The sequence below is a fragment of the Arvicola amphibius genome, chromosome 10, assembly GCF_903992535.2.
Source record: "Arvicola amphibius chromosome 10, mArvAmp1.2, whole genome shotgun sequence".
NCBI classification, from domain to species: Eukaryota; Metazoa; Chordata; class Mammalia; order Rodentia; family Cricetidae; genus Arvicola; species Arvicola amphibius.
This window is the reverse complement of record NC_052056.1, coordinates 88,115,420-88,140,025: the sequence shown is the minus strand read 5'-3', so window position 1 is coordinate 88,140,025 and position 24,606 is coordinate 88,115,420. Positions and strand designations below refer to the sequence as shown.

Here is a 24,606-nt window from a genome sequence, read left to right as displayed (position 1 = left end):
TTTTTTTTTGGTTTTTCGAGACAGGGTTTCCCTGTAGTTTCTAGAGCCTGTCCTGGAACTAGCTCTTGTAGACCAGGCTGGTCTCGAACTCAGAGATCCGCCTGCCTCTGCCTCCCGAGTGCTGGGATTAAAGGCGTGCGCCACCACCGCCCGGCTGCCTAGTTGGATCTTAATTGCGAACTTGAAACGGCCTAGCGTCATCTGGAGGAGAAGCCTCAATTGAGGAGCTGTCTCTTTGTCAGGTTGGTTTGTGGGCATGTCCATGAGGAACTGTCTTGATTATTAAGTGACAAGAGTACAGTCCACTAGTGGTGGCACCATCCTTGGGTAGGGTGATCCTGGGCTGTATAAAGAAGTCAGGAAAAAGCCGGGCAGTGGTGGTGCACGCCTTTAATCCCAGCACTCGGGAGGCAGAGGCAGGCAGATCTCTGTGAGTTCGAGGCCAGCCTGGTCTAGCAAGAGCTATGTTCCAGGACAGGCTCCAAAGCTACAGAGAAACCCTGCCTTGAAAAAAAAAAGTCAGGAAAAGCCAGAGAGTATACCAGAGAGCAGAGTTCTTGAATGCTTTCTACTTCAGGTTCCTGCCGAGACCTCCCTCGATGATGAACTGTGTCCTGAAGTGTAAAATGTAATAAACCCTGCCGGGCAGTGGTGACACACCTTTAATCCCAGGAGTCAAGGAGCCAGAGGCTGGAAGATCTCTGTGAGTTCGAGGCCAGCCTGGTCTACAGGGTTAGTTCTAGGACAGTCAGATACAGAGAAAAACCCTGTCTCAGAGGGAAAAAAAAATGCAATAAACCCTTCTACCACTAAGCTGCTTTTGCTCGTGGTGTTTGTCACACAACAGAAAGGAAACTAGTACACCTAGTATGTTCACAGCCCTGGTTATCCGTATCACAAAATAACAACGGAGAGAATGGCTGGGGATGCAGCTCGGTGGCAAAGCCTTTGCCTAGCACGTGCGAACTCCTGGGTATCATCTCCAGCATTACAAAACTATGATGGCAGTGGCTGGGGGAATATGGATCAGCAGTAGAGTGTTTCCCTAGCATATGCGAAGCACGCATCCCAAAACGGTAATTGTGACAGCGAGGTACTTCGGGGGCAGACTACTTGCGGAGTATGGGTAAGGAAGGTCTTGAGTTTCAAGCCCAGAACCAGGAAAAAAAATAATAAGAAGAAAGTAAAGAAGGAGGAAGGGAAGGAGCGAGGGAGGGATAAAGGAAAGAGAGAAAGAAAAGAAAGAAAAAAGGAAGGAAGGAAGGAAGGAAGAAAGAAAGAAAGAAAGAAAGAAAGTTCTATTCCTCCCACATTCCCCTCCCCTAAAGGATGTGAAAGAAAGAAAGAAAGAAAGAAAGAAAGAAAGAAAGAAAGAAAGAAAGAAAGAAAGAAAGAAAGAAAGAAAGAAAGAAAGAAAGAAAGTTCTATTCCTCCCACATTCCCCTCCCCTAAAGGATGTGGGAGGGGAGCCGGTTGCCAGACCAGCATGATCCCTCCCTTGTCGCCGGCACCAGGTACTTCCGGCCCGTCCACTCCGCCCACCCGTCCAGCTCGCGGTCCGGAGGTCCGGCCCCCAGCCGCCTCACGGTCCCCAGATGAGTCGGGTTTCCCTTGGACGAGCCGCTTACACTTCCATGCCGCCTCTTCGTCGTGCAGCCGCTGGAAGGGACGAGCCTCACGTTGCGCCACCGCCGTACGGCGCTCTGCCGCTCTGCGTGCCGCAAGGCACTCTGGGACGGCTTGCTGCGCGCCGGGTCCGCCGCAGGGCGGGCGGGGCTCCTCCTTGGTCCTGGGTTTCGTGCTGTTTCGGCTTTCAGCCTGTCCAGTGTTTGGAGAGAGAATTTAAACATCTTCGTGGTCTAGGTTTTGTTAGTGTTTTTGTTTTTTGTTTTTTTTTTATTTTTGTTTTTTGAGACAAGGTTTCCCTGTAGTTTCTAGAGCCTGTCCTGGAACTAGCTCTTGTAGACCAGGCTGGCCTCGAACTCAGAGATCCGCCTGCCTCTGCCTCCCGAGTGCTGGGATTAAAGGCGTGCGCCACCACCGCCCGGCCTTGTTAGTGTTTTAATAAGATAAGGTTCCGGCCTTGGATGCGTTAAAAACCCCAAGCCGATCACGTTCGCTCATACCTGTTATTCCAACCCTGGAGAGGTTGAGGCAGGGGGATTGCCACGAGTTCCTAGCCAGCTGCATACTGAGTTTCAAGCCATCCTGAGCTATTGGAGACCCTGTGTTAAACGAATGAATGGATGAATGAATGAATGAAAAATTTTAATTTTTTTTTAATTTTTTTAAAATTTAAAAATTAGAGGACGTGGTGGCACACGTCCTCTAATTCCAGCAAGGGGAGATAGAGGCAGGCACATCTCTGAGTTAGAGACAACCAGGGCCACACAGAAAGTGGAAGGGAGGGAGGGAGGGAGGGAGGGAGGGAGGGAGGGAGGGAGTTGGAGAGATGGCATAGCTGTTAAGAGTACTTCCAATTCTAGCAGATCAGGACAGCCTATAAATTCAATTCCAAAGGATCCAGGGCCCTCTTATAGCCTCTCACCAGACATTCATGTTAAGTATATACATACACGCCGGCACTCGCACATATACATAAAATCAACCTTTAAAAAGGAAAAGGGCTGGACTTGCTGGCCCATATCTGCCATAATTCCAGCATTTGGAAGTTAGAGGCAGAAGGATTAGAAATTCAAGATCATCCTCTATACAATGAGTTCAAGGCCAGACTGGGATACAGGAGACCTTGTTTCAAAAAAAAAAAAAAAAGGAAAGGAAAGGAAAGGAAAGGAAAAAGGAAAGGAAAGAAAAGAGAAGAAAAAGAGTCTAATAAGCAAATCTTGCCAGGTGGTGGTGGCACACACCTTTAATCCCAGCACTCAGGAGGCACAGGCAGGCGGGTCTCTGTGAGTTCGAGGCCAGCCTGGTCTACAGAGCAAATTCCACAACACGCACTACACAGAGAAACCCTGCCTCTAACTCACATGCACACACACGCACACAGCACAAAACAAAAGTAGAAGAAGCAAATATATAGAAATAGTAGATTAGTGGTTGGTTAATATAAAAAAAAGAGAAGCTGGACAGAAATAGGGAGTGACTTAAAAGATACTTAATTTCTTTTAGAAGGCACAAAAACACTTTAAATCTATTGCAGGAAATCTAGGGTGGTAAATGTATCTGTTATCCAGGTACTTGGGAGACTGAGGTGGGTGGAATGCCTTGAATTTGAAGGCAGTTTGGGCTACATGGTGCATTCTGGGTCAACTTGGGATACGTAGGAAGATCCTTTTTCCCAAACAACAGCAACAAGAGGAACTACATGAGGATGATGGCATAATTATAGGAATATTGAAAACATTGACTATTGGTGCTCAGCCATGAAGGGTGGGTGAGTCCTACTTTGGCAGAGTATCCAAGTTATCACCAATACACATATAGGCCCTGTACCCCGGCCCAGGGGATCCAATGCCCTCTTCTGACCTCCTGGGGCACCTGCACTTACACACTGCTCACACTCACGCATGCACACACACACACACACACATGAAAATAAACTTTTTAAAATATTGAATAAATTGGGAGGCAGAAGCAGGAGAATTTCTTGTGAGTTTGAGGCCAGCCTGGTTTACATAGTGAACTCCAGGACAACCAAGATTACAGGAAGACACTGCCTCAAAATAGATTAATAATATTGAGTATCGAACTGCATGGTTTAAATGAGTGAATAATGGAATATGTAAATTATGTATCAAAAACCTGTTAAGATTTTTCCAAGGAAGACACGTTCTCACTGTGTAGCCTTGAGTAGCTTGAAATTTCATATAAACCAGGCTGGCCTCAAACTCAGAAATCCACCTGCCTCTGCCCCCCCCCCAGTGTTGAGATTAAAGCTGTGTCCCACGACTGCCCAACCATGTTAACATGGTTTACAGGTGATTGTATCTGGGGAACTGATTAAAAGTGCGGGGAGTCTGGCATGGTGACACATGCCTGTAATTCCCCCACTTTGGAGCTGGAGGCAAGAAAATCAGTTTAAGGTCCTCTTCAGCTACATAGGGACTTGGAGTGAAACCCTGTTTAAAAATAATAAAAATTTAAAGACGAAATGAAAAATCAACAAGTCAACAAAACGTCATCCCAGGTCCAGCTGACATAATATGCCCTGTACCTGTCTTGAACAGAGCGAGCCCCACAGTGATGTCCATTGTGTTATTATTGTGTTCATTGTGATGTTCATTGTGTTATCCACTCAACAGTCTTACAGCGGTTGCCCGCTGGGTGCTGGTGACTCAGGTATGAGTAATACACACTCCCTGTCCAAGCCAGCTGACAGCCTAGTTGGAGGACCAGTTCTGGACGTAAATAACTATGACACACTGTGTGTTTGACTCTGTAGTATAGAGGAGGGGTTAACTAACAGGCAGAGAGGCGTCCCCAAGCCAGAAGTGTTTTAAAGTGAGTGGAAGAAGGAATAATAAAAACCAAGGCTTCAGAGATAGATTCTTTTGGAACACAGGCTAAGTGCCTCTGAGAGCCACACCATAAAATGGCTCAGAGATGAATTCAAGTAAGAGAATTGGTTTGCATCCATGCTGAAATGGTATCCTTCTAGGTACCTGCTAGGTACCTCTGTCAACCTCATTGATGCGTCATTGATTGTCCTGAGTAATGGGCTTTTGTTTGAGTTTGGTTTGTTTGCTTGATTTGAGATGAGGCCTTAAGTAGTCCAGGCTGGTCTCAAACTGGCTTAACCAAGGATGACCTTGAACTCTCGCTCCTCCTATCTCTACCTCTCAAGTGCCGGGGCTACAGGCAAGTACCACCACACCTAGCGTGTTAGGTGCTGGGAATGGAACACAGGGCTTTGTGTTTGTGAGACCAGCATTCTACCTATGATCTACATCCTCAGCCCCTAAACTAACTAGTAAATATTCTCTTTGACCTTGGTAGGGTTGTTACCATTGTGATATATTGGTTTGTGAACTCAAGAAAATGAGCACACAGTCCAAAATACTTTGGAACACAAAAGGGTTCCCGGCAGAAGGGAACTCTGTGGTGCCAAATCCATCAGGCAAGTGCACCCAGAGCAAGGGCACCCTGAGGGTAGGGCATCCACACTGGGTGTTTATTCCTAACCCAGAGGGTCCCTGTGCCTCACCCTAAGTGGCCAGAGCTTAACCTCACAAACAGATGCAGTTAGTAAGAAGAATGCAATTTCTCATAGAGAATGCAGCCTTGAACAAATATTTTGATATCAGGAAGAGAGAACTGGCTGGGTGGTGGAGGCACACGCCTTTAATCCCAGCACTTGGGAGGCAGAGGCAGGCAGATCTCTGTGAATTCAAGGTCAGCCTGGTCTACAAGAGCTAGCTCCAGGACAGGTTCCAAAGCTACAGAGAAACCCTGTCTTGAAAAACAAAAACAAAACAAAACAAAAGAAGAAGAAGAGAGAACTGACCCTGGGGGAATTTTGATTTCTGTTATGCATTACAGTTTTTTTAAATGGAGTTTTGTCTTATGTAACCCATTAATAGAAGAGGCGGTATATTTTGCTTACATTTCCCGCACCATAAAGAAATAATTGATAAACAGAATAATACCACCAACAACAATAACTTCCATTCAATATTAACCTCTTAAAATAAAGTTTGGGGTGAGTCGGCAAAACACAACTCTCTCCTCAAAGGGTATAAGAGACAGTTTATCCTGAAATTAAGTGTGAATGACAATGGCCCATGAAAAAAAAAGTCAGGGTACCTAAAATTCTATGTCCTGATATGGTACCAGTCAGATGAGATTTTTATAGTAACAGTAAAGAGCATCACAAATTAAAACATTCTTTGAATGCAGTGATGGAAGCATCAGGAAACTGGACTACAGAAAACTAGGGAGATGTCTGCTCTAGTCCTCAGATTCCTCTGCTAACGTTCTTGCATTTGGGTCGACAGAGGCTACAGGTTCTAGAGGTTCTTGTACGTTCCCAAAAGTTTACTTGATATTCACAAAATGTCAGGTCACACACAAGATAAGTTACAATTAGGCTTTGTATCTGCAACATTTCAACTTCTCCACGATCTCCAGGTTCTAACAGACTGTGGCCAAACAGGTATGTCTTCTTTCTAGTAATTTTGTCCCCAGGTGCTTCACATGTGGGCCCGAGGGATGAAACTTAAGTAGTTGGAATGGACAGTAGGCAGCCTCCCCGCATGAGCTATTTTGCCTGTTTGTTGTTGTTTAGGGAAGGAAAGTTTATTTGGGCTCATGGTTTTCAGAAGTTTACATCCCCGGTAAGCTGACTCCATTGCCGCGGATCTAGGGTGATGCTAACTTGTGGCCAACAGCATTTGGTGGAACAAAGCAAGCTCATCTCACAGCAGATGGGAAGTAAACAGCTCTTTTAGTGCATCTTAAATACGGAAGACTTCACACGACTGTCGTCCCTGTGCAGGGGCCGCTTAATCTTCTCTGTAGAATTCTAATTTTAAAGAATGTAGTGCTGAGGTGAGCATCGCTGTTGTTATATATTTGTGTGTGTGTGTGTGTGTGTGTGTGTGTGTGTGTGTGCGCATGCGTGTGCGTGCATGCAATCCCATAGCGTTCATGTGGGCTGTGTGTGTGTGTGTGTGCGCATGCGTGTGCGTGCATGCAATCCCATAGCGTTCATGTGGGCTGTGTGTGTGTGTGTGTGTGTGCACGCATGTATGCACATCCCATAGCGTTCATGTGGTGTGTGTGTGTGTGTGTGCGCACGCATGTATGCACATCCCATAGCGTTCATGTGGTATGTGTGTGTTTGCGCGCATGCACGCATTCATACACATCCCATAGCGTTTATGTGGTGTGTGTGTGAGTGTGTGGGTGTGCGCATGCATGCACATCCCATAGCGTTCATGTGGAGTGTGTGTGTGTGTTTGTGTATCTGTGCGCGCGCGTGTGCGCACACATGCATGCACATCCCATAGTGTTCATGTGGAGGTCAGAGGACAACTTTCATGAGTCATTTCTCACCTTCCACCCTGTGGATTCTGGAGACAAAGCTCAGTCATGAAGTTTGGCAGCAATGTCTTTCCCTGCTGAGCTGAGTGGTCTCTCAGAGCTCCCTCATCCCTCTTCTCTGCAGTGCTGGGAGTGCTTGGTGAGTGCCCTCTCTCGCTGAGCCATACCTCTCCAGTCTTTCCCTGCCAAATGTCTGTTTTCATTCCCGGGACTGGAAAGGCAGGTGACTGTCATGTGAGGTTCAGTAGCAATCCTGTTAGCCAGTTGGTCATTAATGTGATCCCTCGGGTAATTAATTAGTCTCCAACTAGCCAGCTTTGGAGAGCTTCCCAGGCAGATGTCATGTTTATCCTGAGATGCTAGATTTAGTTCCTGGCTCTGCAACTTCCTGTCTTGGTGTCTTTAGGCAAATCGCTCGTTCTCCCCTCAACTGTCCTTCCCTCATCTGGAGAACCAAGGGGCTATCGGGGTTGTCTTCTAGGAGTGCTTGTGAGGACATAATGCTGCCAAGCTTGTGAGGTTATCCATATGAAATATTTAACATGGTGCCTACGATACTGTTAGAAGTCAAGCTATTGCCAGGAGTGCTGGCACACACGTGCCACTCCAGCCCTTGAAAGGCTGAAGTAGAAGAATGTCAAATTTCTGACCAGCCTGGGCTACCCAGTGAATTTAAGTCTATCGACATAGAGAGATCCTGCCTCAAAACACACAAGGAAGTAAACAAAGGAAATACAATTATTGTTATTTTGTTTATTCTCTACACATAGAGCTAATGCCTCAATTAGCTCCCTTAAATGTTTTCCACTTGTTTTGTTTATTTGAGGCGGATCGTGCAGCTTAGTCTCACCTTGAACTCACTGTGTAGCTGAGAAAGACCTGGAACTCCTGACCCTGCCTCCGTCTCGTAAGAACTGGAATCCCAGGCATGAGCCACTATGGTAGCTTTAGGCAGTACTGGGGGATCAAACCCAGAACTCTCTGTGTGCTAAGCGAGCACTCTACCAACTGAGCTATGTCCCCAGCCTTCTCCTAAAGTGTCTTGAACTTTGTCATTTGGGAAAGAGCCAGAACTTGAGGTTTTCTAGGGTGATGCTTACAGAGCAAGGGAGAATTCAGATTCTCCTTTTCAGAGCTCTACCCTGAGCCACGCCCCTAGCTCCTTACTGGGGAATTCTCAGCAGGCACTCTAATTGCGGAACCAGCCTCCAAATCCTTACCCAGTGTCTCTCCTGTCTTGAGTTGGAAGTGCTGAGATTACAGACGGGCCTCACAGGATCGAACTTAGGTTCCCAGGCTTTCGTGGCTGGCTCGTCTACTGGCTGAGCCATCTCTCTAGGCCGGCGGTTCTCAACCTGTAGGTCTTGACCCCTTCGGGGATTGAACAACTCTTTCACAGGGGTTGTCCGAGACAGTTGGAAAACACAGAGATTTACATTACGTAAAATGTAGCAAAAATGCAGTTATGAGGTAGCAATGAAAATAATCTTATGGTGATGGGGGGCACCACAACATGGGGAACTGTATTAAAGGGTCACAGTATTAGGAACATCAAGAACCACAAGGGCCTAGGAATATCAAACTCTTGATATTCCTGCCCAGTTTCCCAAGTGCTGAGATCACAGGTATTCGCTAGCACAGGTAGCTTAACATTTAGCAGTTATCTTTCCCTACTCTGACTACCGATCTTTTTGTTTGTTTGTTTTTAAATTGCTCTTGTGTAACCCAGGCTGCCCTTGAGCTGGCTTATGCAGCTCTGGATGACCGCAAACTTCCTGATCCTCCTGCCTTTATTTTCCCCAATGCTGAGATTACAGGCCTGCACTGCCACAACCACCATACAAAGCCACGTCTGATTTAGCATGTGCTCGTCCTCTGCTTTTAGACAGGGTCTCAATGTGTAGTCCGCCTGGAATTCACTACGTTGACCAAACTGGCCTTGAAATGAGAAAGAGACTCTTGACTCTGCCTCCCAAGTGCTGAAATTAAAATTACGGGCTGGGGGCACCGCCTCTGTGTCAGCTTTTTGTTTATCTTTGAAACAGGTTCATTTGCAACCCAGATTGCAACTCCCAGCCATCTTCCTGCCTCGGACTCCTGGGTGCTGCTGGGATGACATTCCTCTCACCTTTCTTCCCTCCTAGCGTGGGTCTCACCTGTCTGAACCTCCAAACAGCCGACAGCTAACTGGTTGAAAATCCCATACTTCCTCTGGCGGCTAGTAGCTCAGCCAGAGGCGGTCTCGCCCACAGGCGACACACCCACCTCTCCCAATTGGCTCTACGCTGCCAGGAGGCGGGGACAAGGCAGAGGGGCAGCAGCCGCCATCCGGGCCAGGAAAGGCCAGAAGAGATCAGAAGGCACCTGTCCACTGAGAGTCTGTTCGACCAGGTCCGGGGAGCGTGGGACAGAAGGACAAGCACGAGGGAACGCCGAGGACTGTGGCGCGCTTGCTGAGTGCTGCCCACGTCCCGCAAGCCGAGCGTGTGTCCCCAACTCTGAGCTGTCCCTGCCCCGCAGACCTGCAGAGTCGAGGTGGTCAGTTTGATCTTGTTTTCCAGATCGTTAGAACCGAAGCTCCAGGAGAAGGAGGAACCGCCCAGCATGGCATCAGAGGTGTGTAGGACTTCGGGGACCTTGCAAACGAGCGGGGAGGAGCCACTTGGGTTGACCCGTGCTTGGGGCCACCTCCAGCCAGACAAGACTTGCCGTGATACAGAAATTCCCGATCACACTTCCAAAGCCCAGTTTAATGTAGGCTCACTCAGGGATGTCCCCACCGTCTTCTGCCCATCGAGCGCCGCCAAGTGGCTCAGGAGGTGATCTCACTAATGACTGCGAGTGGCCACCATGTGTGGCCTCCACCCTACCCTCCCCCCCTTTTTTTTTAAATTGTATTTTGAGGCAGGATTTCCCTGTATAACCCTGGCTGTCGCTCTGTAGATCAAGCTGGCCTCAAACTGATCTACTGCCTCTGCTCAAGTGCTGGGATTAAAAGCGCTATCATGGGCGGCACGGCACTGTTTTCCCTTAAAAAATAGTTTAGAATTTTTATGTGTATGGATGTTTTGCCTGCATGTATGTTTGTGTACCACGTGGGTGACTACTGCCTATGGAGGTCAGAAGAGGGTGTGAGACTACAGGAACAGGACAAATTGTTGTGAGCCACCATATCGGTGTTGAGAATCAAATTTGGGTTCTCTGGAAGAGAAGCCAGTGCTCTTAATGGAGGATCCATCATTCCTGCCCCTGTTTCTCCTTCTCAGCTCACTTTAGCCCAGGCTAGACTGGAACTCACTGTCTGCCCAGATTGGCCTCAGATTTCTGGCAATTCTCCTGCCTCCACCCACAGAACGTTCAGATTCCAGGTGTGAGCTACCACATCAAAACTTCCCGTTTACTTTTTTCTTTGAGGATTTTCTTGTTTGTTTATCTATTTATGAGTATGTGCATGTGTAGGCATGGCACACATGTGGAGATCAGGGAAGAACTTGTGGGAGGAGATTCTCTTTCCAACAGGCTTGGCAGCGAGGGCCTTTACCCAATTATCTCCCTCACCTTTCTCAACACCCGTCTTTCACCCCCACATCCTCCTGTCAGTCCCCACCCTGTAGGATACCCCTCGTGCCTTGTGCTTGTCCTCACATATAGGAAAAGTTGAGTCCCTAAATTGTACTTGGGCTCTGTCATATGGAAAGAGCCCAGAAGGTAGGGACCTCTCTCTGTGGCCCCGGTGACCCCCGAGGGTGTCCCTGTCCTCTCCTTTGGGCCAGGAATTCCTGGCTTCTCTTCCTATTTAATGACAAGTGTGCAAGACATAGGTCCCTTCCACGGACTTGGCTGATCTATCTAGTAAATTCCACGGACTTGGTTGATTTAGCTAGTAAATGGCCTAATGAGAGCTATTGGGCTCCGCCTATAAGGGATGGATCATGGAGTTATCACTCTGACCTCACAGAGGAAGGGGGGGCTGTAGGGAAACAGATGCCAGCGTGCCCAGTCCCTTCTGATCTTCAGTAGCTGGCGAGTCCCTTCCTTCCTCTCCACTCATCTGAACACATTAAGATGGCCTGATTTACTTAGCTGCTGGGTCGTGCGGAGGGTCAGGAACAAGGACTGGACTTTGGAGCCAAACAGATGTGATTTGTACATCAGGGACAGCCTTGACCTGTTAGTTCCTTTGTGAAGCAGGGGTAATTGTGTCCACTTCATAAAAGGATGTAATTGCAATGCCAGGTGTCACAGCGCACACCTTTAAACCCAGCTGTCAGGAGGCAGAGACAGATAGATCTCTGAATTCGAGGCCAACCTGGTCTACAAGTGAGTTCCAGGACACAGAGAAACCCTGTCTCAAAACAAAACAAAACAACAAAACAAAGCAAAAAGCTATTAATCCTCCGGCCTCTACCTCCCTAACGCTGGGGTTATAGGTGAGCACTACTACGCCCAGCAAGCAGTAACCACTTTGATACTTCTCCTGTGCACTTGAATTGAATTTTGCTCATTCTACTTGGCCCAACTCTGAGACGCGTTCGCCTTGTCCCAGACTCCTAGCCTGGAGCAACGCCCTCTCCAACTGCATTGGTCCTTGCCCATTTACTGCCCAGTTGGAGACACTGCACTCTGACTTCCCAAGATCGTTTTAAACGTTTTCCAGGGCTAAGTGTGGGGGTACACTTGTACCCCCAGGCCTCGGGAGGCTGAAACAGAAGGATCACCAATTAGAGGCCAGCTTTAACATTGTAATGAGTTCTAGGTCAGCCTGAAATACATGGCATGGCCCTATCTCCACAAGCCAAAGAAACATGGCTGAGGTTGTTAGCTCATTGGTAAACTACCTGCTTAGAATCCTCCAGAAAGGGGCTGCGTATGACTCAGTGATATAGCACCTGTGTTTCACCCACAAGGTCTCAGGTTCAACACCAAATATCAGAGGGGGACAGAGGGAGTGTGTGCCTGGAAGCCTGCTGGTGGGATTGGAGCTGTTTGCTCCCCAAACACAGTGGACTGGACTGCAGATGACCTCAGCTTGCCTTAAGCCATTCTGTGGGTTGGTACTAATTGTTCTGGCTGCTGTCCTGCTTGTTAAGGGGTTGTTATTACCAACAAACCAGACGCAGAAGCCAGAAATCTGGAAAGAAAGACAGCCACAGGATCCTCCTGGGCCTTCCCCAACAGACCCCTGACTTGCTCCCTATTCTGTTCGGCTGGCCCTGACCCCCAAGCCCCAAGGGCCCACGCGCAGCACTTTGAAGGAGATCTGGCTTTTGTTGAGGCGGCTAAGGGTCAGGTGCAGAACCTCTCAAAGCCGGGGGTGATGGTGGAGGCTGACTCTATGGGTCAGAGCCCTTTGACAGTAAGACTGTTGAGTACGGAGGAGGTCGACTCCAAGCCTGGAGCCAGAGCACAGTGGATGTTCCCACGGCGCCCACAGCACCAGACCCGGGAGCACAGATGGTAGAGCAAGCCCCAGGATCGGGAGGTGGCCCGGCTGGTGAAGGGCTTGTTGTGCAAGCAAAAGGACCTGAGTCTGGGTCCCAGTGCTGAAGAAGGTGAAACTGTTGACCAGCCAGGCCAGCTTAATGGACAAGGGTCAGGGTCAGTGAGGGATCCTGTCTCTAAAAATGTGACGGGACACTTTAATTCCGACACGTGGGAGGCAGAGGCTGGCAACCTCTGTGAACTCCAGGCCAGCTTGATTGATATAGTGAGTTCCAAGCTAGCCAGGGCTACATAGTGTGGCCCTGTCTCAAAAGTAATAAACAGTAGTAATAAATAAAAAGGTAGAGAGCAATTGAGGAAGCCACTCAACACTGACCTCTGGCATTTGTGTACACATGTGAACATGTACATACAGAAGAGAGAGAGAGAGAGAGTAGAGAGAGCCCACCCTGTCCGTGAGCACTCCCAGCCCCCCTTCACTATGCATGCACTTTGCAAATGATATCAGGTTGAATGCTTATAACAGTGGTTCTCAACCTGTGGATCTCGACCCCTTTGGGTGGGGGGGGTTGAACTACTCTTTCACAGCGGTTCCCCAAGACCATCAGAAAACACAGATATTTACATTTCAATTCATAACAGTGGCAAAATTACAGTTATGACGTAGCAATGAGATAATCGTATGGTTGGGGCCAACACACCCTGAGGAGCTGTATTAAAGGGTCGCAGCATCAGGAAGGTTGAGAACCACTGGCTTATAACAAGCCTATCGTGTGGGTATACTTCCTGCTTTGCAAAGAGGCAAAACTGAGGTTCCAAGGAGTTATATGATAGGTCCAAGGTCAGTTCAGAGTTCTGGGGCGGAAGTGATATGTCTCCAGTGGCTCTTGTAGACACCCACAGACAGAGAGGAAAGTTACCAGCGATGGACATACCATGTCTCTTAACTTTGTCCTTACCACATTCTCCTCCGAGTCCTGCATGCTTGGTGTCCCATCCTCCTACCTGTCCACATCCTGGCCTGTGCCCTCCTCCTTCAGAGAGGTGCCTCTCTGACCCACCCCTCTGCCCTTTGGTGCCTGGGGTTGGGGGCTAATGTCTATTAAGAACTACAAAGCATTGTCTTTGTAAGGTCTGGGGTACAGGCCTGTAATCTTAGTTGCTTGGAAAGCTGAGGCAGGACGATCTGCCTAGGCCATAGAGTGAGCTCAGTGCCAGCCTAGGCAACTTAGGAAACTATTTCAAAATTAAAAGAGGATCATACACGGTGGCTCACACCTTATAATCCCAATACTCAGGAGACAGAGATAGGCAGATCTCTAAGAATTCCAAGCCAGCCGAACACAGTGAGACCCTATCTCAAAAAAAAAAAAAAAAAAAAAATATGAGACCAGGGAGATGGCTCAGCAGTTAAGAGCACTTACTGATTTTACAGAAGACCAAGGCTCACTTCTCATCACCCACAGGATGGTTCATAATCATCCATAACTCCAGTTCTAGGGGGTCCAACACACTCTCCTGGCCTCTGCGGGTACCAGGCAGGCACATGGTGCACAGACACACATCAGGCAAAAACATGCATAAGATAAAGTAAATAAATCCAAAAAGTAAATAATAAAGTAAAAGAGGACTGTTAATATATAATTCAAACACAATGCTTGTCTGCCATGCCAGAGCCCCTAGGTTTAATCTCCAGTATTAATATATACATATACACAAATATATGTATATATATACACACACATACATATATATGTACTTATACATGACCATAGAATAAGTATATACTATGTTGTCTGTCAGTTAAAGAAAAAAAATTCTGTTGTGTTCCAAGGAATGCCACCATCTCCCTGGTCCATGCCATGTGGTGAGAAAGAGCGCTCACGTCTGTGTCTATCCTATCCCTTGCACACTTACCAAGTTCCCGACCTTCTGAGTCTCAGTTGCCCCATCTTTCCCGTGAGAATAATGTCTAATATCCCCCCCACCCACACACACATATACCTTTCTGGGTATCTCTCCTAAGGGTCCCTTTTGAGACTGTGTTCTCTTCTGCCCTCTTGTCCAGAGTGGGAAGCTATGGGGTGGCCGTTTTGTGGGTGCTGTCGACCCCATCATGGAGAAGTTCAACTCATCTATCTCCTATGACCGGCATCTGTGGAACGTGGATGTGCAGGGGAGCAAGGCCTACAGCAGGGGCCTGGAGAAGGCGGGGCTTCTCACCAAAGCTGAGACGCAGCAGATACTGCAAGGCCTGGACAAGGTAGCCTCTGTGACCCGAGGTCCACCCTACATCCACTCCCCTGGGAACCCAGGCTCCTACCCAAAGTCCCTAAGCACTGCATTCTATGCCCTCCTCCTGAGGCTGGAGATGGAACCCAGACCTGTGGTGCATGCTGGGTAAATGCATTGGTGCTGAGCCACACCCCCCAGCCCCTCACTGGGAGATTCTAGACAAGTGTTCAATTTTACCATTGAGCCATATTCCAGTTCTTACACCCTGGGTACAAGCTGTAGTATCTCAGATTTGTTGTTTGACCTTGTAGTAAGTAGGTGACGGGAGAGGTGTGCTATAATCACCAGCTCTGTCTTTTAATGACTCCTCATGGCTCAAGACCAAGGTGGACTGGGTCAGAGATCATCCCTCAGGGATGGGGAATAGTCTATGGCTCAGCTTCTGTATAAGGGCATTTAGCAGACACGGTGGATCCAAGACCAAGGCAGGGAGATTCCTGATGCCTATCAACCTGACACCCTGGGTTGCTGCCTCCTGCTTCAGGTAGCTGACGAGTGGGCCCAGGGCACCTTCAAACTGCACCCTAATGATGAAGACATCCACACAGCCAATGAACGGCGCTTGAAGGTATGGCATGCCCTTCTTCCTAAAAATCGGTCTCTCTTTATCAACTTTACCCTGGGCACTCACCATCACTGGCAAAGTAGAAATGGCAAGAGACTTGGGCAGGACTGGGTCCCTGGCATAGGGAGGGAAAGCCATAAGGCTGGCAAGGACTACTACCTAGACTCAGTGTCCCCACTGAGCTGGGATTAGGGTATTCTAGCCCTATCTTCATGCCTCTCCACCCCTAGGAGCTCATTGGTGAAACTGCAGGAAAGCTACACACGGGACGAAGCCGCAATGACCAGGTGACACCAGCCCCTCTTTGCCTTCTGCTGTGACCTTTTCAACCCTGGGAACCCCGGAGGCTCTTGGCGCTCTGCTGCAGTCCTGGTTCTCCGGGGAAGGAAGCAGCAAGCTCCACTCCCTGAGCGTGGCCGTCTCCTTCCCACAGGTGGTCACAGACCTCAGGCTCTGGATGAGGCAGACCTGTTCCAAACTCTCCGCCCTGCTCTGGGCGCTCATTGGAAGCATGGTCGACCGGGCTGAGGCGTAAGTCTTCTGGGGGACACCACCACAAGAATTCTCTCCCCGGGCGGAATCTGAGCAAGGAATGAGTGTTAGTAACCCCAAACCGGCCGGGCCGGAAGTATGCAGCCAGCATGGATGATGGCTCCCCGTGGCTCATAGTAGATGGGGTCCTAGTCTTCCACTGGTCTGCCCCGTCTATATGCTAGCTCCTCCAGGGACGAGATGCGAGAGCGGGTACAGTTAGGGCAGAATTGCACATAAAGGCCTGAGAGGAATAGTGAAATACTCAAGTGTGGGACCAAAGAATCTCCTGCTTCTTTCTAAAGGAAGCAAATATCAACAGTCCACAGGCCCAGTGGGCTTGGGGGTGGGTGTTTCTTTGTTTGTTTTAGATTTATTTTATTTTCTATGTATGAGTGTTTTGGGTTTTTGGTTTGGTTTGGTTTTTTGAGACAGGTTTTCTTTGTGTAAGAGCCCTAACTGTCCTGGAACTAGCTCTGTAGTCCAGGCTGGCCTTGGATTTACAGAGATGGACTTACAGAGATCTGCCTGCCTCTGTCTGCCTCCTGAGTTCTAGGATTAAAGGCTTGTGCCACCACCGCCAGGCATATATGAATGTTTTGATCGCATGCATATATATGCCCCACCTGCATGTCTGATGCCTGTGGAGATCCGAAGAGGGCATCAGATCCCCTGGAGCTCAGGCTGTGAATAGCTGTGAGCCACCATGTGGGGACTGGGAATCAAACACCCCGGTCTTTCTGCGAAAACAATGGTCTTAACCGATAAACCATCCCTCCAGTCCCACAAGCCCAACTGTGATAGGTTCACTACTCTCATGAAGACGGCAACAGTTTGTTCAGAGGATAAAGCCTTAAAACAGACGCCGAGAGTCACAGAGGGCCACCAGGCTCTGTTCTCTGATGGCAGGGGTGAAGAGAGTTGAAGACCAAGGCCCCGAGGTGTTTGGTGGGCTTAGAGGTTCAAAACCAATACAGAATAGTAAGGAGTGCTGAATAGCTTTTTTTTTTTTTCTTTTGGTTTGGTTTGGTTGATGGTTTTTGACACAGGGTTTCTCTGTGTAGCCCTGGCTATCCCGGAACTTGCTCTGTAGACCAGGGTGACCTAGAACTCACCCTGAGATCACTCAGAGATCCGCCTGCCTCTGCCTCCCATGCACTGGAATTAAAGTTGTGTGGCGCCACCCCCACCACCTAGCTAACAGTGGGGCACGTCTTAGTAGCTCCTACCCAGGCCAGCCTAGATCAGAGGGCAGTGGCCAGTCATCCTTTAAGGATCTTTGGAGACAAAAGTTCCAGGTGCCCAAGGAAAGGTCCTAACTGAGCCAGCCGCAGGCAGTCACCCTTCAGCCCTTACCGTCCCATCTTACCCACATCCCTCCCTAACATGGAAGGCAAACAATGGGACCAAAGGCTGCCCCTACCAGCCTCGTCCCCCTTGCATGTTCTGATGTCCCTGGGACTGGCTTTGTCCCCTGCAGACTTGACAAAGGAGCCCCTGAAAATATCTTAGGTGGTACAAGAATCAGGGACGGCTCCTCTTCTTTCCCAACTCTGTGTTCCCCGCTCATAGGCCTCAACTATGCCTGCTCAAGGGCATATGACCTGAGGTAGGGTTGGGATGCTGGGAAGAGGAGGAGGAGGGTGAGGGCTAATGAATACAAGGTTGTTTTTAATGGCATGATGATGGTGTTCTGAAATTGAATGTGGTGATGGTTATTCACTACAGGTAGCCTGGAAGTTGCTATGTGTAGCTCAGGCTAGCCTCAAATTTAATCTCCTTTCTTTCCTGTCCTGGACTTTCTTTCTTTCTTTTTTTTTTTTTCTTTTCTCTAGACAGCCCAAACTGGCTTCCAACCCACTACGTAACTGAAGCTGACCTTGAACTTCAGGTCCTCCTGCTTCTGCCTCCCAAATGCTAGGGTTACAGGTGTGCACCACCACCCGAGCTGAGCCTGGTTTTTCAGACAAGGTCTCGTCTGTAACCCAGGCTACATAGGACTCAACATATAGCCAAGGCTGGTCTCAGTCTTACAGCATTCCTCCTGCCTCAACCTCCCCAGCACTGGGTCCACAGACTTTCACCACCATGTCCTTCCTGGTGTAATGTTTCATCTCCTGACTTGCTTCTGATCTCTTTCCTTAAGGATTGTTTTTCCCCTAAGGAGCATCTGGTCCCTTATTCAGGCAGAGCTCACAGATCCGTTCTTACCTTCCATGCAAAGAGTCTAGCCTGTAGGGTTCCAGGGGTCCTAGGCAAGTCTTACCTGGCCCTCTGGATCCCAACCCCTCAGGTCCCCTGCTTCTTCTATTACAGGGAACGTGATGTCCTCTTTCCGGGGTACACACACCTGCAGAGGGCTCAGCCTATCCGCTGGAGCCACTGGATCCTGAGGTGAGCTTTGTGGAGCAGGGACAGTAGCAGGAGCCCTGACTGGGGGCCTTGGTAGAAGGGGAGGCTCCTTGGTATCCATCAGCCAATCTGGTTTCTGGTTGCCCACAGCCACGCTGTTGCGCTGACACGCGATTCAGAGAGGCTGCTGGAGGTGCAGAAGCGGATCAATGTCCTGCCGCTGGGGAGGTAAGGCCCCAGTGTCCCCAAGGCCTGATGGAAGGTGAAGGCAGATCGCTACATAGTGAGCAGGACTGAAGAAAGCTTGGGGATTAGAGGGAGGGGCTTGAGAGGCCCTGCCCCCTCCTCAGAGTCTATATATAGACAGTTGTGGTTGCTGGGAAGGGACATTTCTTCAGTGATTGAAGAAACTGCCCATGCTGTTATTGGTAACCACTCACACATGGCCCCGCAAGCAACCCCAGCAAAACTCACTGGGTCACCGGAAAAAGACATGAACATAGAAGGAGCTGGGGAAAAGGGATCAGCAGGATAGGAGGGCAAGAGAGGATAATGGAGGAATGAATATGATTAAAATACATTTTACACATGAATGAAAATGTCATAATGAAATCAGATATGTACAATATACATGTTAATTAAGAATTCTAATGTAGGCAGAGAGATGGCTCGCTGGTTAAGAGCACTTGCTGCTCTTCTTGAGGAAGTGGATTCAGTTCCCAGCACCCGCATTGGGTGGTTTATAACCCACCCTTAGCTCCAGCTCCAGGGAATCCAATGCCCTCTTCTGGCCTCCATGGGCGCCTTCACATATGCACACATATGTACACATAAATAAAAATAGTAAAAGCAAAACAAAGCTCTAAAGGCCGGGGAGATGGTTAGGAGCACTGGCTGCTCTTGCAGAAGACCCAGGTTCAGTTCCCAGCACTCATGTTGGGAGGCCCACAACTGCCTCTAACTCCAGTTCCAGGGTCTCTGAAGTCCTCTTCCGGCCTATGTGGACACCTACATGCATGTGGTTCACATACAGACAAGAAAGCGCATGCACGCGCGCGCGCACACACACACACACACACACACACACATAATGTTTTTATCACCATTAACAAAAAGCTGCCCCTACTTGGCCTTCCCAATCTCTAACATGGGGATAGCCAAACTTGAGAATTTCCTGAATCTCCAGCCGACTTTCCACTGGGCACCATTTTCCCTGCATGATGACAAATGTTTGGGTCCTTAAGGTGGCCGGGCCAGCAGAGGGGCTGAGTTACTAAGATTTAACCCGGCATGTTGCGTGTGTGTGGTATCCAGAACTTTAATCATTATGAACCCTTGTCTCTACAGCGGGGCCATTGCGGGCAACCCTCTGGGTGTGGACCGGGAGCTACTCCGAGCAGGTGAGGTGTACTCTGCTCATCCTTCTCTGGAGACTGTCACTCTTAGCCCCTGCTGGGTTCCAAAGACAGAAGGGGTGACATGTGGAAGACACGTAGGTCCTCATGTTCACAGCTAAGCACTAGGGGGAGCCAGGAATGTTAAACACATGGGGTTGTAGGTTCAACAGTGTTGGTTCAAACTTTGGGAGTCTTATCCCACGTATTTTATTTTAGGCATATTGAAGCACGCCACAATTTGATGAAATCTTTCTTGGTGATGATTAACTCAATACCATGTCACAATAAAATTTATGGCATGACTACCCTGAAACTCTTTGAATAATACATGTGGCACCTTCCATAAAGATAGGTTCTGTAGATTGACAAGTTCATGATAAGGGTTCAGAGGAGGATCTGGTGAGTCTCAGCCACTCAGATAGTACAAAGGTCACCAGGCTATTAACCTCTTCTGCTCCCAGCCTTCTGGGTGGAAAACAGGTTATACATCTCCCCATGTGAAGTGACAACCCTGAGTGTTTAGCATTCCTGGTTCTCCTGGTTCATCTGTGAGCTCAAAGACTTCCGTGCCTCCCACAATGAGAGGGCAGAGGCCCTCGTATCTTGCCTTTGGGCATTGAGATTATTGAGGTTGCCTATGGCAGGGGTACCTATTGCTGGGAATACTTAGACCTCCATCCACCCTCCTGAGATCGGTACAGAGACCCCCTTCCCCACCTCAGATTCCTCCTCGATTCTCATTTCCAAGAAGGGGTCAAGGATGAGGATGGGCATCCTGGTTCCGGGTAGAGAAGAGCACTTCTCAGCTCCCTGTCCGACTGTGTTTCCTCCCTCACATCCAGAACTGAACTTTGGAGCTATCACGCTCAACAGCATGGATGCCACCAGCGAGAGAGACTTTGTGGGTAAGATACAGGGCTGGGGATACAGAATGCTTTCTTAGGGTGCATGAAGCTCCGGGTGTGATCCCCAGAACTGCATGAACTGGGCATGTTGGCACACACCCACAGTCATGGCACTTAGGAAGTGGAGGCAGGAACACCAGTAACTGAAGGACATCCTCTGCTTGAGACCAGCCTGAGCTATCTAAGATCTTGTCTCAAACAAACAAAACCAAAAAAACTCCACCACCAACAATAACGACCTTCAAGATTACTCCGTGGGTAAAGTGTATACTTCTAAGTCCGATGGCCCCAGTGTGATGCCCTGAACCCACGTGGTAGGAGGAGAGATCTACCCCCGCAAGTTGTCCTCTGACTTCTACGAATGAACACGCACAGAAGGTAAATTAAAAGAGAACACCTGCTGTCCCTTCTAGCGGAGTTCCTGTTTTGGGCTTCTCTGTGTATGACCCACCTCAGCAGGATGGCAGAGGATCTTATCCTCTATGGCACCAAGGAATTCAACTTTGTGCAGCTCTCAGATGCCTACAGGTAAGGCCCGTATCTCAGGATGCTGGAATGACTTCCTCCCACCCCAGTCTGCCCCGCCCAGTGCCTCTGCCAGCCGGCCAGCCAGGCCTAAGCAGAACCTCAGTCCTCACACCTCTGTCCCCAGTACTGGAAGCAGCTTGATGCCTCAGAAGAAAAACCCAGACAGCCTGGAGCTGATCCGGAGCAAGGCGGGCCGAGTGTTTGGGCGGGTGAGCTGGGAAGAGAGGACGGACCTGGTGGGACCTCGGGGGACTTCATGACTGGCTCTGGTGTCCCAGTTCCTCAGCTTCGTTCTTCCTACAGTGTGCTGGGCTCCTGATGACGCTCAAGGGACTCCCCAGCACGTACAACAAGGATTTACAGGTAGGAGGCTGGGGATGTGATGAGGATACCTCTGGCTGTACCACGTACTACTTCTCAGAGCCGTGACACCCAGAGAGGAGCCCCTGGGGTGACTCCTTCCCGTCCTGGGCACACAGTCCACAGACTACCCTCAGACGTCCCCTGCTGCTCCTTGGGGTAGCAGGGAGAGGTGCTAAGTGTCTCCAATAGAACAAGGGAAGAGGTCTGGGTGAAGGGCGGGGCCGCCGGCCCCTCACCTGCTGCACGCCTTCCAGGAAGACAAGGAAGCTGTGTTTGAAGTATCTGATACCATGAGTGCCGTCCTCCAAGTGGCCACCGGAGCCATCTCTACGCTGCAGGCAAGACTAACGCTCCCCACATCTCCACATCTCCTATCTCCCCTCCCCAGGCCCTTGGTCTGTGGAAATGCCAGACAGTAATTTGCGAGGGGACGGGGAATGAGGCCAGAAGACTTTGAATCAGGAGGGCAAGGCACCAAAACCTGGCACAGAATAGGGATTGGTTAGACACCAAAGTCCCAGGTTTGGGCCAGAATAGGAATTTTTTTTTTTTTGAGATAAAATCTTTTTTTTTTGTTGTTTTTGTTTTTGTTTTTTCGAGACAGGGTTTCTCTGTAGCTTTGGAGCCTGTCCTGGAACTAGCTCTTGTAGACCAGGCTGGTCTCGAACTCACAGAGATCCGCCTGCCTCTGCTGGGATTAAAGGCGTGCGCCACCGCCGCCTGGTTTTGAGATAAAATCTTAATCTGTAGCGCAGGCTGGTCTCCAACTTGAGGCCTCAGCTTCCCAAGTGCTGGCATTATAGGTCTGCCCCACTGTGTTCTATCCTGCCCCTCTCCTTCTGAGACAGGGTCTTGCATATAGCCAAGGTTGGTATTAATCTCACCATCCTACTGTCTTAATCTCCTAAGTGCTGGGATTGCAGGCATGCACCTCACCGCTAGCCACATTTCTGCTGTAGCCTTTTATCACAAAGATACACCGAGAACCCCCATGTGCCAAGACCCAGCTTTAAAAACAAGCGCCTCGTGGCCATTCTCTGTGTGGTTACGACAGAGCCTCACTGTGACCACAGGTTGCTTCTGGTGTCTTTATTCATCTCTTTTCCTCTCCGACAGTTATTCGGAAGTCAACTTCAAACTTCACATCATTTCGCCCCTGAATAGTTCCACTGTTTCTAAAGCACTGGTTCTCAAAATGTGCCTCTGCTTACCTGATAGGAACTGGGGGAGATGGCCCAGTGGTTAGAGCACTTGCTTCCCAAATGTGACGTTCCCAAGTTCCCATCCCTAGAAACACATGCAGATACCAGCCGGGCATGGAGGCACATCTGTAATTCCAGCACGCCCCCCCCCGAAAAAAAGGCAGGGTGTCTTAGTTAGGGTTTCTATTGCTGTGAAGAGACACCATGACCATAGCATCCCTTAAAAAAGAAAGCAGAAAACACTTCATCGAGGTGGCTGCTTACAGTTGAGGATTAGTCCATTATCACCATGGCAGGGATGGAGGCGTGTAGGCAGATATCATGCTGGAGAAGGAGCTGCTCGAAGTGGTCTGAGACACCGGGTATGGCTTGAGCATATATGAGACCTCAAAGCCCACCTCCACGGTGACACACTTCCTCCAACAAGACCACATCTACTCAAAGAAGGTCACACCTCCTAATAGTGTCCCTCCCTTTGGGGACCATTTTCTTTCAAACCACCACACAGGGATCCCCAGAGGGAGCTGGCTAGTGAAACTAGTCATGTCTGTGAGCTCTGGATTTGATTGACTCTTCCCCGGTGAATAAGGTGGAAGAGCTAACAAAGATGATCCCTGCACCTCAGGTCTTCACATGTATGGACGTGCACATGTGCACATGTGCCCACACATATTTAAAATAAAAAACAATGGGGGGGGGGGACGTTGCAGAGATGGCTCAGAGGTTAAGAGCACTGGCTGCTCTTCCAAAGATCCTGAGTTCAATTCCCAGCAACCACATGGTGGCTCACAGCCATCTGTAAGGAGATCTGGTGCCCTCTTCTGGCCGGCATGCATACATGCAGGCAGCATACTACACATAATAAATAAATCTTAGCTGGGCAGTGGTGGCTCGCACCTTTAATCCCAGCACTTGGGAGGCAGAGACAGGCGGATCTCTGTGAGTTCGAGGCCATCCTGATCTACAAGAGCTAGTTCCAGGTCAGGCTCCAAAGCTACTGAGAAACCCTGTCTTGAAAAACAAAAAAGGAAAAAATTAAAATAAATAAATAAATAAATAAATCTTAAGCAAACGAAAATAAACCCTGAATTAAAAACAATCATGTACAGACACATAAGCACAGCACACATACATAACAAAAAATGTAATCCTATACTGAGAGCACGGATGCACCCCTGTAACCCCAACACTAAGGACGCTGAGACAGGATTGTAAATTTGAGACTCGTCTGGGCTACAAAGTCTCAAAAGATAAAAACAAACTAATATTGATGAGAATGTTCAAGCAGAGAGTGGATTGCTCGTGGGGTGGGGAGGGGCTGAGTGGGGTAGGGGCGAAAGAGACTTGTCAGTTGCTTTAGACCACGGTAGGGCAGGCTCCACACCATCCCCCAGCTCACATTTGCTGGACCCGTGCCCCCAGATCCACCGCGAGAACATGACACAGGCGCTCAGTCCTGACATGCTGGCCACCGACCTCGCCTATTACCTGGTCCGCAAAGGGGTGAGTGTGAAACACCTGGGCATGTGACAAGGGTGTCCCCAAAGCCGGGCACTCAGGTCGCAGCGGAAAACAAACTCCCAATGGCCCACCTTCTGCCTTGTATCCAGATGCCGTTCCGCCAGGCCCACGAGGCCTCAGGAAAAGCTGTGTTCATGGCAGAGACTAAAGGAGTCGCCCTCAACCAGCTGTCCCTACAGGAACTGCAGACTATCAGGTGTGCACCACCCCCACCATCCCCACCCCATCCCGCAAGCTGACCCTGGGCGGCTCCATGGAGTGCACTATCCTGACTCTTTCCTTCTCCCCAGTCCCCTGTTCTCAGGTGACGTGAATCACGTGTGGGACTACGGCCACAGCGTGGAACAGTATAGTGCCTTGGGTGGCACAGCACGATCCAGTGTCGAGTGGCAGATCAGCCAGGTGAGGGCCCTGCTGCGGGCCCAGCAGGCCTAGATTCCACCCACCTAAAGCTGCCCCCCAATAATAAAGTGGGGGTTCTGAAGAGACACCACATGTTTCCT

The 24,606-nt window shown here is 49.3% G+C and overlaps 1 protein-coding gene and 1 long non-coding RNA gene across 2 annotated transcripts; one reads left to right on the top strand and one right to left on the bottom strand.

Moving 5' to 3' along the window:
- Positions 1–1,607: 1,607 nt before the first annotated feature.
- Positions 1,608–9,808, bottom strand: LOC119824581. Its single transcript, XR_005287115.1, has 3 exons — positions 8,223–9,808; positions 2,127–2,225; positions 1,608–1,818 (listed from the first exon to the last, which is right to left on the bottom strand). It is a non-coding gene; the product is annotated as an uncharacterized LOC119824581 (long non-coding RNA).
- On the top strand, positions 9,309–24,593 carry Asl (argininosuccinate lyase). Its single transcript, XM_038344792.2, has 17 exons — positions 9,309–9,393; positions 9,564–9,618; positions 14,513–14,707; positions 15,224–15,307; positions 15,535–15,591; positions 15,738–15,835; positions 18,152–18,229; positions 18,338–18,415; positions 19,535–19,587; positions 20,427–20,489; positions 20,903–21,017; positions 21,142–21,226; positions 21,321–21,380; positions 21,635–21,718; positions 24,005–24,085; positions 24,193–24,299; positions 24,394–24,593. Exons 2-17 carry the CDS (start codon positions 9,607–9,609, stop codon positions 24,536–24,538), a joined length of 1,395 nt encoding a protein of 464 aa, XP_038200720.1. The 5' UTR covers positions 9,309–9,393; positions 9,564–9,606; the 3' UTR covers positions 24,539–24,593.
- Positions 24,594–24,606: the final 13 nt, after the last annotated feature.

Excerpts from the sequence above, each read along its gene's own strand:
- Asl (XM_038344792.2), top strand. Across the intron at positions 21,227-21,320 it reads CGGGCCGAGTGTTTGGGCGG|TGTGCTGGGCTCCTGATGAC; the intron begins GTGAGCTGGGAA and ends TTCTTCCTACAG. Across the intron at positions 24,300-24,393 it reads CAGGAACTGCAGACTATCAG|TCCCCTGTTCTCAGGTGACG; the intron begins GTGTGCACCACC and ends CCTTCTCCCCAG.